Source organism: Botrytis sinoallii, assembly GCF_014898435.1.
Source record: "Botrytis sinoallii strain Bc 23 chromosome Unknown BSIN_017, whole genome shotgun sequence".
NCBI lineage: Eukaryota > Fungi > Ascomycota > Leotiomycetes > Helotiales > Sclerotiniaceae > Botrytis > Botrytis sinoallii.
Genome location: NW_024066044.1, coordinates 78,664 through 94,372, shown reverse-complemented (window position 1 = coordinate 94,372; position 15,709 = coordinate 78,664). Strand labels below are relative to the sequence as shown.

The window sequence follows — 15,709 nt, the reverse complement described above, 5'->3', positions numbered from 1 at the left end:
GAAAATAAGTCTGGATACGACAACTTATGTTGATTATTTCAAAGAGAGTATGGTGTAGTATAATAAGTGGACGAGAAAGAGAATAGCAAGTAAGGAAGCAATGAACAAGAAAATATCTGATGGAACTTGTATTGTTTTCCTGTACTTTAGATTGATTGTTTTTAGTTGTATTGAATTGTATGTGAGATTGAAGGAGAGATTGAAGGAAAGAGGTTGTAGAATCTCAGGAAGTCGGAGTTCGAAAGTAGAATCAGGCGGGGTAGTTAATGTTTTTAAAAACAAGGGAAAGGAAGCGGAGTCGAGAAGAAGAACCAAATAAAGTGGGTACCAAGTCAATGTGATCAAGAAATATATTCAAGTGAATTCAGACCGTGAATGGAGGCTGTTTTTAAGAGGGAAATGAACCAAGCGAGGGGCCGTATTGGTTGATTAGGGAACTTGAAAACTTAGAAGAAAACCCGTACGAAAACCGAGGTAATGGGATATTAGGTGACTTCTACGAGCCAGTGAGAATGGGAGAAAGGCAAAATGATAGTGATTTGAATCAGAAAAGAGTGGCCTGTTGCCCTGGGATACAATGATTGTATTGTATTGAATTCTCGTCTGAACCCCTTTCCACAATCTCTTTGAATAGAAAAGTGGGCCCACGGGAATGAACCTTTCCAATCAACAGGAGATACAGTACATACTAGTATCTTCGGTACGCTTGTATTTCAAGAACGAATGAGTATTTGTAAGTGCCTTCTTGCATTGTAGCAACCGCTTAGAGTACATATATTATAGCTTATAGAAGGAATTCAGAGAGTCCGGAGTTACATGGTGAATGCAATTGCGTGAGAATGGAGGTAATGGTCATATAGAACACTACCTTGGAAGTGATTGTTTACCAGTGTCTTTAGAGTCTTGATCATACCCCACAGCCAAGGTGCACAGTAAAATGTGATTGCATTTATAAATTCTGTTAGGAATTTATAGGTTGTTCAAAAGTCTCCGGTGAAAACCCGGATGAGCTATGGACAATTGATGATAAAAGGACTGTCTTGGTTCCATCTTCATTCGACATATCTTGAGAGAAGTGATGAATAGTTGGATATAGATCAGGCCGACTTCATCTGCAACTCCCTTCTTCACTTGCGATTATCTGGTCCTGTGTTGAGCTTTCAAACACAAGTTGCAACAGACATATCGGCATATGAACAGAGGTTTACTTGGTATGGCCTCAAGTACTGACAATCTCAAGCGGCAGATACTGGCGGATGCCAAACACTATGGTTGGTAACATGCAGCATAAATAGCACCACTAAGAGCTAATTGACAACGCATATTCACCTCCATAACAACTGGGATAATCACCAATACTAATAAGGAAAAGCAGCGGGATTACTTCAAGTGAAGTCAGTAATATGGATAGCTAGAGACTTCAGCCGACAATGATTACCAGTATCAAAGTTCAATGGACAACAGAATTGTATGTCACTACTTTATATAATACAGAAGTGACACATGGACCAGAGACAGATCATTGACTACTTCATGATTTTAAAGTGGGAATGAAGCTCGGAAGTTCCGACGTAAAACAAGCTCCAGTGACAGCGACAAATTAGAAAGACATCGACGAAAAGGGAGAGATGCACGGAAGATATAGCTTTGCAAAGAAAGAGTCTGCCGTGGCTGAGCATACCTTTATGAAGGCCGAAGCCCATGCCATTTTGAAGGCATGAAGTTTCAAGTAAAGACTAGAAGTTCTTGTTGGCATTTTTCCTTGATTAAGGGGGGCCTTAAATAGATACTAGAAGAGGAGGGAGGCTGTTAGCGACAATTCCAAGATCATTCTAATTCACCAATACCCAGCAATAGCTGTGGATCGGCCATTTTATTGATTCAAGCAAACATTTGGATAGGACATGTGTATGTGGAAGGGGGAACTCTCAAGGTAGCATGTACAAATCTAAATCCCCGCTACCTTGATGAAAGCTCCCAGGTGTAATACTTGGCTTCGACTTGAAGCCAGGTGCACACCACATGTAAGTTGGTCTGATTATATTAGAGTCCACCTGACTGACAACAGTTTCTTTCTTGTAAATAGTTTACAACGCTTGTTGGCCATAGCTTATCAAGCAATTGTGTTTATTTTTTCAGGCATTTTGACAAGAACCGTGCCCGCGGTGAACAGAGATAGGAATCGTGATTGTTTCTGTACGAGTGGAAGCGACATGATGGAAAGTGTTTCGTACCCTAATTGAATAGCATTGAGTTTCCCCAGTCGAGGGGCCACTGGTAATAGTTAGCACGGAGTCATTCTGTTGTGTTAGATAGGCCGGTGAAGATTGTAAGGAAGTTTCCACTTACTTTTTTTTGTTGCTGTTTTAGGATTCAATGTTTTTTTGTGCTTTCTGGAGACCATGATTAGTTGTACAACTATCAAAATTCACTTAAGGTTCCGATTGAAGAGGTGAGACTGCGGGGAGTTCAAAATCAGTAATACTCAATGGAAGCGGAGGCATACTACATTGACAAAACCAGGGTATAATAAAATAAAGGAACACGGAAGAACGCCCAAACTGCGGTGCTTAATCCTCCTCGTAAACGAGGTCGACAGTATGAAAAAGCATCATGTAGAGCACGAATGCCGCCGACTGTTGGAACTTTGTAGACAATACCGCTGTGATCCACAGGGAAGAGGAATGTAGAAAGAGTTGAGATAAGAACAAGAATGAAAGTACACATATGGAAGAAGATAGAGGCCAACGACTAGGCTTGGTGTTTGCGCAAACTTGGGAGTAATGGAAGATGCTCACCTGTTTGTAAATATTGTTCGCAAGAGACAAAAATTGTTAAAGTAGTCGGAATATCGTACGGGATAAAGATAGAAGAGGCACAAAGGATAGAACTCACTGTATTTTTAAGTCTGTCGGCAGCGAGGATAATCTGGTCAGTTTGGTCTTTCACGAAAGGTAAATTGCTGGCAAATTAGAGGTGTACGTAAATCAATTCAAGCCAGCAACATGCTATCAAAGATGACTATAGGACTATTCTAAGTTGAACAGTGATTGCTTGAGGTACCTGATAGAATATCATCTCGGCGTCTGCTGCGCAACTGGTGCGAAAGCCATGCTTCTCATACTGATTTTGCAGGCAGGGCTGTCGAATTATGATTAAACAGACACAAGTGCATTTTGAAAGAGATACAGGTAAAATTTGATCAAGGTAACTTACTTTTTTGATGCTTCTAAGGGTCGTTGTGCCCATTTTCTATTGTTTTTGGTATTTTGATGGTTTCGTTGTTGGTGTTGTAGAAAGAAGCAAGAGAAAAAAAGTATTTGTGCGAAGATAATTGGCAGTAAGCTGCTCAAATCTACGAGAGAAGCCTAGCCTCGAAGTTTGCAGGGATCTTACTTCAGTCCTAAGCCTCTTTAAGAGAGCGGGCTACAGGTCACGCTGCGGTGCATACTCCCGGTCTAATTATAGGCCTCCTGGAGGGATTATATGTAATATCTCACTTGTAATGACCCTTTGTGGGATATACATAATCTGTTTACACGGTTCTGCTTTCCATTGAAGGCATTGGGAGAGCAGATATTACAATCTAAACCCATATTCTTCTGTATTTGCTTCATGAGGATAATTCTAGATCAGTAACTTCCCTTTTATCTATTTCAGCTTCTTGTTAAACCCAGCAATTGAATTGAATAAACTGTGCATAGTTTGAAAGAGTGTCCTGTGAGGGTGAATATGCCTTTATTCTAACCAAAGCAATGCTTGAGACCATGTTGTCCACCCCGAGCCTGAGCTTGAGCCTGTGAGCTGACTTCATCTCTGAGCTCACTAATTTGTCCAGAACTTCTTTAGTCATTGAAATCTAACTGTAGCGACTTAGAATATCCAATTGAGTCTACCAAGTTCACCAAAATACCTCTATTTGACTGAGTGTCTCTTTGTTTTGTCTGAAGTATGAGAGTATGCACCAATGCTTTTCCGGATTCGATCAACACTTCACCACTTCACCACTTCATCTCAAAAACTCAAAACCCTTCAAAACTTGCAACCAACTCTGACGGAGCACCAAGAACAAGGTACAATTGTTATGATATACTAAGTTTTGCTTCACAGACACCATTCTTGTGCTCAATAGACCAAAAGCTTACCACCACACCTATGAAGCACTTTCTTTGCAATTGGTGTAAATCATGGCAACCTTATAATAACCATTAGGAAAAATATCATATAATGTCTTTAACCTTCAACACACTCGAAAAGGTATTATTCGTGATTGTGATGATCAATAAATCTCAGGCAGTAGATCTTAGCCTGCATCGCAGACCTCAAAAATACTCCCAGAACTTTTGAGAACAGTTGAACACAACACTACCAATTATTTCAATTACAAGAACCCAAGCACAAAGTCTTCTATCTGGCATCAGCAATCATTAGAATATTGAATTTGGCATCAACTATTACCCCCCAATACAATGAAGAAATTTGGCAAGTATGTTTCAGAGCTGGTCAACAGGGACGTTTTGGGCTCAATAGAATTTGCTAATTGGTGTTTTCTTCCAATCAACTGCAACCTTCAACAATCAAAAGAACACATTTACGAAAGCAATATTATCTGCTGTTGAGGAGACCTATCGACTACTAAAATAAACAAGAAGACGTAAGGTAGGTTGGGGAGGAAGGGATTGCCGCAAGAGTGTACGCTTGGGGCGGAACATCACTATCAAAGGCAGCCGAAGGCCTCTTATATTTCGCGGTTATTGGCAGTACTTCAAAAGAGGTTGTGAAGAACGAGAAGGAAGGCCACTCGCGTGTCTCACATACTTGGGGTCAATACCATCTTCTGCTTCTCTCCACGTTGGAAAGTACACGCATAAACGTTAGGTCTCTACGGTGAAAGCCTCGATTGTCAATTTCAAACGACGGCCCTCGGCGCACACGTTATACCTCGCAATTCAAAGTCGCGTCTGGCATTAAGTGCGCATTAGGAATGGCTGTGCCACTGGCTTATGGTGGAAGTGCGCCGAAGTTGATACTGGCGTACATGCTCCGTTCCGATTCCACAACTGAACTACGTAGCAGCAATGCTAACAGCTTTACAGATTTTGCGATTTTTACATTGCTAATTGCAGACAGCCTACATGACAGACCTGAAGTCTTGTGTCTCCGCCAACACATAGAGGTTTATCATCAATACCTAGCTTATGCTCACTCGGCAAGTTTCGACGGTAAATGGAAGGATCGTCGTTGACTTCGAAATGCGAACCCACCATCGACTGTTACATGTATACAAAGTGGGAGATGGTCATAATGATCAAGGGCATTGTACAATACGAGGTACAGCAGCAAATCGAAATTACAAACTTGGAACATCAATACTACAACATTCCTTTACCACAACAAGCCGCGCTTGTTTCTCCGTTCTAGCGCGCAGCAACTATCAACATTGAATACAACTATCAACATCAAATACCCCAAAATAAATTATGACTCCAAAACGCCAACAAAGCAGACCGTAAAGAGAACCAACAGAGTGCAGATTACAATTACTTTGACTCAAAGAGAGATCTTCATTCCATTACTTGATGTCATGGCAAACAAAGCTTTTAGACATGCAATCTTGCATATCTACAACCATGATACCATAATACTGAAAGCATCATTCTCAAAAGCCATAAAAAGTACTGGTAAATGACCAACAAAAAACAAACCTGTTCACACTTGACCATCACGTGTTCGCTTCCGAGGGAAGCTTGACTTTCAAGCCCCTTTTCAAAGTTGATTATGCTTTACAATTTCTGGGTATACTTCGGGCCCGACTAAAATGCCTCATCAAACTTAGAGATATGACCTCTGGGGTACATCATTATTTTTACCAATTTCCTCTTCCTCTTCTACCTCTACCTCTTCCAAAACCTCCTCCCCTATTAGTATTTTCACCTCCAGAACCCATCATGCCTTGATCAAACCCTCCACCACCAAATTGACCTCCCCCAAATCCCCCCGCACCTCCCGCCGAATTTGAGCCTCCAAACATCGAGGGGTCCATCTGGCTAGGATCCATTCCACCTGCTGCCATCATCTGTTGCATTTGCTGCATTATTTCTGGTGTCATTCCCTCCATCCCAGGCATACCGCCTCCAGCTTGCATCCCTGGCATTCCACCCATAGCCATCATCATATTCATATCCTCGAACATTTTCTTATTATTCTGTGCGATTTTATTGGGGTCAAATTCTGAGCGCAATGATTCTTGTTTGTTGGCGTAGAGAGCCCAGGTAAACTCATCGAAACCGTAGTTGAAGTAATCAGATATGTCGGTACCAGGTCTTCTCCAAGGTTTGTCGTTTTCGTTGAGATCTAAACGGATTGAAATTAATTACATGAATAATTTTGGGGGAGGTAAAAGAGGACTAAATACCTTCATCGATATTGATTTGTGTGATTGGTTTTCCGGCTGGCTCATACATGGGCTTTGCATTTACATCAATTTTTGATATCGCCAGTCCAGGTAATTCTGCACCAGATATCGCTGGAGTCTCGGAATCCTTCTTCGTTTTTTCGGTTTTCACGGCGGAAGCTTTCTCATCTGCTTCGGTCGTGGATTTCGTATGGCTTGGAAGATCACTGCCGGGCAATTTATCATATTTGGTGCCTCTATTTTCACATTAATACTGCGCACTACGAGCTGGGCGCAAAACATACTGAGGCTTTGTCGACGGCGGCGCACCATCTTTCTTTTCTGTGATAATATCTATGTCCTGCACCCATATCAGCAAAAGCTAAGCAGAGCTTCGAGGTAACCATATCATACCGAATCACTATCCTCGTCCTCATCTTCCTCCTCACCCTCCTCTAAATCTTCATCCTGTTGTTCGGCTTTGACTTCAGGCTGCGCAGCTTCTGTTGGAGCAACTTGGTTTAAAGAGAGCGGCGCACTCTCTTCGGGCGCATAAAAATCATCATCTTCATCGATATCCATTTTGGTTATTGAGGTTGTATTGAGAGTCCGTGTTGTAACTTCTGGGATTGATAGTTGTCGCGATACGACCTAGCTAGCTAGTTATGGTAAATAGGTATGGTATGTACTGTAACACAACAGCCTGGCCGCCTTAGTCTTAGTGAATATTAGACGCGTTCAGGCTTTAGTTTCAGGACGAGATGGCCCTGGAAAATTATTAAAGTTTTCTTTTATTATTCTTTGATTTTATCTAAATATTCTCCCCCAAGAAAATTCACAACGAGAGAATTATTCCAATATGGCTTTAACTAGATCTTTTTCTGGTCCAGGTGGATTAAGTATTAATACCAATTCTGCCAATTCTTTATTGTAAGTTAATTATTCAATTGAATTGCCCAATTCAAAGGTTTATTTATTTTGTCGTGTCAACCAACTCATTGCCCAAGCTTTTTGTGGAGCAAAGGGAAAGCTATCAAAATAATTCATTGTGAAAGATTTCATGGAGAGAGAAAGAACATTGAACGAAACAAAGAAAGAGCGATCCTAACATTTTATCCAGTAGCGGATCAGGAACGACACAGCCATCATCAGGAGGAATGTTTGGAAGTACACAGGCTGCGAAGCCTTCGACAGGTCTTTTCGGCGCACCTGCAACTACATCTGCTCCTCAATCTGGTGGTTTATTTGGTTCAACAACTTCAGCTGCTCCTGCTACAGGTGGTTTATTTGGCTCAGCTCCCGCAGCAGCAACCTCTGCGCCGGCAACTGGAGGATTGTTCGGAGCCGCTCCTGCTCAACCTGCGACTGGTGGATTGTTCGGAAACGCCAATACTTCTCAACCGGCTTCAACTGGGGGTGGATTATTTGGTTCAACGACTGCCGCGACGACTGCTCCTGCAACGGGCGGGCTATTCGGATCTGCGACTAACAATAATCAGACTCAAGGAGCTACAGGTGGTGGACTTGGGGGAGCACAACCCAATAATCAGACAGCTGGCGCAAATACAGGTGGTGGATTATTTGGTGGTACTGCCTCGTCACAACCTGCGCAGAATGGAGGTGGATTATTTGGAAATTTAAATCAAGCAAAACCTGCAGCATCTGGAGGTCTCTTGTAAGTGACCATCGCGATGAAAAAATAATGATACATCAACTAACTAGCTTAGTGGCGCAAGTCAACAAACTCAAACTCAAACTCAATCCCAACCACAGCAAACCTCCTCTCTTTTCGGCGCACCAGCTCAAAATCAACCACAAGGCCAAACCAATAACAATATGCTTGGGGGTAGTCGTTTCATGGGTCAATCCCAACAGCCTCAACTTGTTCCAGGCGTTCAAATTGACCTTAGCCAAATGCGCGGCACGACACGATTCAATGACCTTAACGAAACCGTACAAAAACAAATTGAACACTTTGACCAAGTAATTCAAGCACAAATAGCCATGAAAAATGACTGCGATGCCATCATGCCTCAACATGGCAAGCTCCTTGAACACGTTCCCAACGACGTCGAATTTTGTCGGAGGAAATTACTCGGCATGGAGGAGGCCATGGAACGCGACGCCACTGAAATTGATCAAGTTCGTCAATTGATAAAGAAAGACGCGGACAATGCCACTCTAAGTTTCCGCGCAATCGATAATCAGAAATTGCCAACTCAATACCAGACCCCTGGCATCTGGGCTACTAAATCTACAAACAATCCCAATAGTGCAGCCAATGACACTGATGCCCAAGATTTGGTGTCGTTTTTCTCCGCTACCGCCGATGAACTAGACGCGACGCTCAAGAAGTATCAGAACAATTTCACTGAACTAGAAGCGCATCTAAGGAGCCTAGAACAAAGCACGGCGCAACAAACTCAAGCCTTACTAGCGCGCAGAAACGGAAGAGCGTATCAACAAGAAAACCCGGTCCAAGAGTTGGGATTGGCACTTGTAGAATTTGAGCAGAGTATCTTACAGGTGGCTGGGAAGATTGGCGCGAGTAGAGAGAGTATTCAAGCGTTGCAACTTGGAAGTTTCACGGGCCCTGGAGATAGGGATAGGAGGGGCGAAACGCCGACAGGGTTTGGGGGCAGTGTTAATGGGGCCAGTGTGAGGGGGAGGGGAGGTGTTTATTAAAGAATGGGTGTATATAACGTTGGGTAGGCCGCGGAGAATCTGTTCCAAGAGAGATTAGAAATTGATTCAGGTGGCGTCTGGGAGTTTGGGTTGCGAGGTCTATGTGCTCGTTTTTCCGCGTAGCATTCATGTCGGCATTTGCACGAGAAAAGCAATGTAAAGCAACGTATGAATTGACTGGAGATACCAAAAATGAAACCTAATGTACTATCTTCGAATTGGATTTAATGTCTTAAACTTGTGAGAATGGAGGTTTGCATGCAGTAAAGTGACTGGTAAATCGTTGCCTGTAGGCCTAAGTCCATGACCGTGGTCTATATTTGGAGCATATTTAAAAGTCGTTGCCTGATATTCAAATATTAAAATTTGGAATGATGTAGGTTAATTGTTATGTTTATTCTTGTATATGAGAATTCATATAAATTCTGATCCGCTATCAAATAATTCAAATGGCAACGCTAAAAACGCAGCAAGCTACCATGCATATGCCACTCCACGCTGCAGAAACTCCTCATCCCTAACCCCCTATCCCAGTTCCCAAACTCCATGCCCAATGCAAATATCTATATACACGTTCTCCATCCGTCAATTCCTAATCATTATAATTGCTCTGGCCACTCCCATCTTTATTCACAACCGGCAATCCATACTTCTCCCCTAGCTCCTCTTCCTGACTCCTTGCGTCCTTCTCCAAAACGGGTTTCTCCCCATGACAACACACTCTGACGGCATGTCTCCTATGTGGCGCGAATCCATACGAAGCAGTATGATTTGAAATTCTGTTATCTCAAAATGCCACATCATCCTTTCCCCATTGGAACCTAACGTGCAGTTCCTGCGTCGTCGACACAACTTCATTCAGATAGGCGAGAATCACATCGCTTTCTACTTTAGGGATTCCGACAATCTTGGTCACGAAACCGGGGTTGAAGAAAAGTGATTTCCAGCCCGTAACAGGGTGTGAGCGGATGAGTGGGTGTTCAGTGATGATGGGATCGCGTCGAACGGGTCGGCCGAGTGCTCGCGAGCCTTCGGCTTGGAGATGAGAGGTGTGTAGCGCAGTGAGGGATTCAAGATATTTTTGCATGGGCGCGGAAAGCGCATCATAGGCTGCGTATTGGGAAGACCATAGCGTGTCGCCGCCACCGCCGCGAGGTGGTCCGGTGAGGACTTTGAGTGACGTGTAGGAGGGTGGTTGAATTTCGTATGTTACGTCTGAATGCCAGAGAAATGTAGGTGTGAAAAGTGCTCTTTGGTCTTTCGATTTCTCGTCCGTGTATACGACATGGACGTCGTCTAGATCTCCGCGTTTAGGCACAGAAGTAGTTGCATGCTTATGCAGTGTTCCGAAATAAGAACCCAATTTGCGTTGTGCTTCGATGTCAAAGTTCTTTTGATTGCGGAAAAAGACGACCCCACGGATGGAGATGAGTCGAGCAAGATCGTTTTTAGCAGCATCAGTAAGGTTGGCGAGATCAACCCCGTGGATTTCGGTACCAATCTTAGGGACGTAATCAAATGCATCAGTAGCGGTTGCTAGGAGGTCTTTGAAGGTATCTGAACCCAAAAGTCCTTTGTCTGTGTATGGGACTTCCTCTAACGCTGGCCATTTCTTATCTGGGAAAGAAGGTCGGAGATCATCATACTCATAGGTCTCGTGTTTCTCGACTATAGTGCGACCTGGTGTATAAGATAGCGCCGGCTTAGTGGTCGATGTAGCTTTAGTGGGAAGAGGAGCAGGAGCTTGTTCAAGACCAACTTCTAATGAAGGAGCCATTTTGAGAAAGACAGCATTAAACGTGGAAATAATTTGACTAAGATTTTTGCTCGATAAACGAATATTACTGTGTATTCTAGAAATTCAGGGAATGGTGATCATTTGGAAGTGGTATGAAGAAGTAAGATCCTACTTAGGAATCTACCTGTATAAGAACGAACCCGAGTGACATGGCACCATCGATCCCATCAAGCACACCATCTTGCGTTTATAAACTTTGAAATCAACAAATTAAAGAATGAGTAAGCCTGAAACTTCAAATGGCATTACAAACCCCACATACGCTTGCTTCGTCTGATATCATAATCCAAGCACGCACTGCAATCAATCGCGCGTAATCAACATGTAGATACCTACTTAGAAACCTACCTAGTCTGCGGATACCTGGTCCTCCACCCCGTACCAAAAGCATGACATTGAAGTTCCTTTGAGCTCACCGTTGCAATTTCACGGGGATCTTTTGACTCAATTTAGAATGGAAGCTTCGAAATAGCTTTTCCACCGCCATTCCAGAAGTTTCATTCCCAGGAACAAGGTCAATGGGATACTTTATTGCGGGGCAGGAGCTGACGATCGAGTTGGATCGAATCAACACATGTGTGGGGAATGCAATACCGCATCATTTCTAGAAAACAAGTACCGATATTCATTCCATACATATCTGCCCATCCGACTCGCCATTCGTTGATCAAATGTCTTTGATGCATTGATATTTTCCCCTATACTGGAGCCGCAAGTCCCTATACCCCTGATTGGTAAAACGTATGCGCTGACGTTTCGTTCCCCAGAGTTTAGTTGCAACGACACTCGCCATCGAGAAGGTTTAAGGCGTGATCAATTCAGATCTCGATAATGATAACGGGTATTCCGTACAAAGTAGTATAAAGTTTCCTTTGAATCTTGATTTCAAAGGAAGCGGTCAGACTTCTGACTACAAATCGATCACGACATTGATATCGCCATATCACGGGACGTTAATGACGCCCCACGTAGGAACGGTTCAGAGTTTCAGTATCCAGTTGATTTAAAACAAAATAATAGATGAGATGTCGTCCATCTAATTTGGCGGTGCCTGGTCCTGAAACGTTTGAAGTGTTACATTGTAGCCCTTGTATGTTTATTGCAGGGTAGTTGAAGAAGGCTGTGATGGGCAGGTCGGGTCGGGTGTCCACGTTCATCACCAGCCACAGGTTTTCAAGCCACTCACTCCATCACCACCGACCTCGACACACCAGAAATCCCTTCAAATCACAATGTAATATATTAAAACAGCTTCAATTATCAATTCAAATAGACAATACGTTAAGGCCATATGAATTATCATTGATTAACCCTAAAGTTATTGATATATTATGTGGCTGAATTATGACGAATATTTCAAAAGCACCGTACGTGTCGGAGTTGCTGCAATTGAAGGACGAGGTCGGTTTAAAATTTTAAAAAGTTAAAAATCTGACCTCGTTCAGATTTTGAAATCTTCCATTTTGTAGACGTGCAACAGAGAGGTGTTTGCTCTCTCTGGTCATGTGCAAGTCATGCGCTGTTATGTAATCACAATTTTGATTTTGGGATCTCCGAAAATCCCGATGCAACTATCGTAAACTGATTGTCTATGTCAGAAAAGGAAGGTGTCGTTTCTCGCATCTAGGTAATGCTTATCAAGCTAGAATTATTGTTCATCAACAGATTGCTATGAAATATTGGCTCTTGCTGGTGGTGTATTGTGTGTTGATCTGTAATCATGACTTCAGGTCCGAGATTGTTAATCGTTCTCCGTTCCTGCAAACACCACAGGAATTTCACTGGGTTCTTCAGCACTCGAGCAAATGTTTCGAGAGGCGTGTAGTCGAAGCCATGATCTAAGAGGATCGAGTATCAAACTGACAATCGCAAATCAAAAGTGTCATTTATGAGGATCATTCTTGCTGACGTGCCGTCTCTACGGACATTAGCATCTGGTAGTTACCTAGCCACAACGCCCATGCAGCATTCACGTCTTGAAGCAGAATTCACGTTCTGCTTCCCATATCATAGCTACGGCACCAGGATACACTTTTCCTACTGATCAAATATCTTCTTTGGAATGTTTACAAAGAGCAAGGAGGATAATTGTGTATGTGCAATGTACATTGGGTGTCTATATTCTACAATTTGAAACTATTTACAAAGAAAGATAAAAGGAGAATCCATCCCACAGATCTAAGCCTCACAGCTTTCATCATCATCGCCAGCTTTGGCTGCTGAATCAGCACTGCCGGCACTGGGTGCAACGATAGCAGTAGGGGTGCTTGTAGTACTACCGGATCCGGTGGCGACGTCGTAAGCTGCAATCTTAGTAGCAGCCTGCTCAGCAACAACCATGATGATAGCCTGGGTGTTACCAGTTGGTAGATCGGGGTGAATGGAGGCATCAACGACGAAAAGGTTATCGGTACCGTATACCTTGGTATTCAAGTCGACAACGGCGGTACCATTGGTACGTCCGTCATCCGTGCCCATTTTCGCAGTTCCAACCCAGTGATCACCACTGACAAGGGAAGACGAAATGATGCTTGAGGGGGTTGCTCCTGAAGTCTTGTAGCTGAGAGAGTAGCTGCTGTTTCCTGCCGCGTTTGAGGAATTGCTAGACACCATGTTCAAGAAGAACTGAATGAATTCCGAATAGACAGCCATATCTTCAGTTGTTTGCAACCATGGCTTGGTATTAAGGACGGTACTGCCAGATGCCGAGATTCCAAGCTCACCAGTACTGGTAGTACCATGAGTGAGGAAGACTTTAATAGTGATAGTATCATCAGCCATCGCGCTAACGGTGCCTTGGAGGTAGCGAGCTACACCGTCAGTACCATTGATTGAGGTCCACAAGTGCATTCGCTGAGCTGCCTGTGTTAAAGTTCCGGAGCCTTGCTTGTACAAATCCAAGTCGGTAGCAACTGGCGATGTCGCGAGTCCGGTGAAATCAAAAGCTTTGAAGGCAGGTGAAGTAGTAAACTGCAAAGGCACTTGAGCATGGTCCTTCAAATTGTGGCCAACAGGAAGGTCAATCCAATCGGACGAGTCTGGCAGAGAGACACCAGATGTGCCGGTTTTAACAATGTTGAGCGCGTCAGATCGACCAATGCCAGAGTTCCAGAGGATACGGGGAGTCGATAAAGCGCCTGAGGCGAGGACAACTTTACCGTTGGCCTTGAGATTGATGATTTGACGGGAACCATCTGTAGCCTGAGTCAAAACACCGGTGATTGTGCTTCCATTTCGTAAAACCTGGATGACGCTAGATTCGAGCTTCAATTCAAAATTATCAAGCTGCTCGGCGAACGGCATGTAGGTTCTAGCGGGACCTGCTCGGAGATGATTGGAGATACTCCAAGCAGGACGAGAGAAGACTGCATGTTTCTCGTTGGGACTCTCAATAGAGTCGACCTCACTCCAACCTTGTTGTCCAAGATATGCTGACCAGGTAGTGTATGCCAAGTCATCGTAGTGTTTTCCATCAGCCGAAGGCTGGGTGGTACCAGGATTACGAGAGTAGAGACGGTCAGCTGCATCGGAGACAGAATCCCAATCCCATCCAGTTGGCCAATTCTCAAAGTCATGAGCAGCGGGGTGAATGAAGTTGAGGCCATTGATGGAACTCGAACCTCCAAGAAGACAGCCAGCAGTAGATGCAGTATCAGAACAGAACTTAGTTCCCGAGATGGTCGCAAGACTACTGCCAAGAGCGGGCACATCATAGGGAGTAAGAGTAGAGTTCCAAGAGAGGCCTTGAGTGGAGCCGAGGGCAACTGTGTTGGCGGGACCACGCTCAAGGAGGAGGACACTGACACCACTCTCAGCAATACGCTCAGCAACAATGATACCCGAAGCACCACCACCAACGACAATAACATCGTAAGTAGAGTTGAGTGTAGTGGGAGCCGGAACTGTGCTATTTGAGCCACTACCAGTTCCCGGACTAGTTGAGTTTCCACCAGATGGAGCAGCGGATGCCCATGAAGCCCATGTAGAGTATTGCGCAGATCTAGCAGCTGTCAAGTTGAGGTTGTAGATGTTTGCACCGACATCATGGTATGACAAAGCACTTCCCGAGTTAGATGGATTGGTGGGAGTGGAACTTGATACGGCATAACCGATAGTGGCGAGTACACTTGAAGCATTGAAAGTTGTCGAGCCTCCGATCACACAGGATTGGCAAACGAAAGTGTAGGACAAGTGTGTGCTGTTGATAAATGTACCATTAGCAATTGGCAGAGCCGCAACTTTCGAACTTGTGTACACATCGGGGTTGGAGTAACCGGTGGCATATCGGAAACTGGACTGAATCTCTTCGCCGTTGGGCCACGCAACAAAGAGGAGTTTATTAGTCATGCCGGCGCCCATGGAAAGCGCACCCCAACCTGCACCAGATTTGAGAGGAACCACCAATTGACCAATGAAATCAGCTGTTGGGCTCTGGGGGACCGCAATACCAAAGCTGTATCCTATCGTGGTGTCCGAGTATCGTTGAAACTCGATGCCAGTGTTTGCATCGGTGTAGGCTCCAGTTGTAGTGGCTGCCGTGGCGATTTGGGCAAGCCCAATGAGGGCTGTTGAGCCCAGGATTTTGGAGTACATGGTGAGTGGTTTTTCAAATCAGAAGAGAGAAATGGCTTGGTAGAGTCGGCTTGTGAGAAGAAGCAAGGAGGCCTTCAAAGGCTTGAGAAATGGATAAATGAGTATTGAATGAATGTAAAAAGCCGACCCAGCGGCAAGCTTCAATGAATCTACAGATACTTCTGATATAAAGAATGTGTGAGGAAAAAGTATATGAAGACGAGATCAACCTATTATATACTGCATCTGCATCCTCGTCT

The 15,709-nt window shown here is 43.9% G+C and overlaps 4 protein-coding genes across 4 annotated transcripts; 1 reads left to right on the top strand and 3 right to left on the bottom strand.

The window, feature by feature from the left end:
* Positions 1–5,866: 5,866 nt before the first annotated feature.
* On the bottom strand, positions 5,867–6,976 carry EAF02_008751 (uncharacterized protein; the record flags this gene model as incomplete). Its single annotated transcript, XM_038904799.1, has 4 exons — positions 5,867–6,354; positions 6,416–6,651; positions 6,700–6,755; positions 6,809–6,976. The coding sequence occupies 4 exons, from the start codon at positions 6,974–6,976 to the stop codon at positions 5,867–5,869; spliced, it is 948 nt and encodes a 315-aa protein (XP_038755209.1).
* Positions 6,977–7,253: 277 nt separating this feature from the next.
* Positions 7,254–9,079, top strand: EAF02_008750 (uncharacterized protein; the record flags this gene model as incomplete). The annotated part of the gene is made up of 3 exons (XM_038904798.1): positions 7,254–7,324; positions 7,515–8,069; positions 8,122–9,079. 3 exons carry the CDS (start codon positions 7,254–7,256, stop codon positions 9,077–9,079), a joined length of 1,584 nt encoding a protein of 527 aa, XP_038755208.1.
* Positions 9,080–9,866: 787 nt separating this feature from the next.
* EAF02_008749 (uncharacterized protein) lies at positions 9,867–10,856 on the bottom strand (the record flags this gene model as incomplete). Its single annotated transcript, XM_038904797.1, has 1 exon — positions 9,867–10,856. The coding sequence occupies one exon, from the start codon at positions 10,854–10,856 to the stop codon at positions 9,867–9,869; it is 990 nt and encodes a 329-aa protein (XP_038755207.1).
* A 2,199-nt stretch (positions 10,857–13,055) lies between these two features.
* EAF02_008748 (uncharacterized protein) lies at positions 13,056–15,470 on the bottom strand (the record flags this gene model as incomplete). Its single annotated transcript, XM_038904796.1, has 1 exon — positions 13,056–15,470. The coding sequence occupies one exon, from the start codon at positions 15,468–15,470 to the stop codon at positions 13,056–13,058; it is 2,415 nt and encodes an 804-aa protein (XP_038755206.1).
* Between the last annotated feature and the right edge of the window lie 239 nt (positions 15,471–15,709).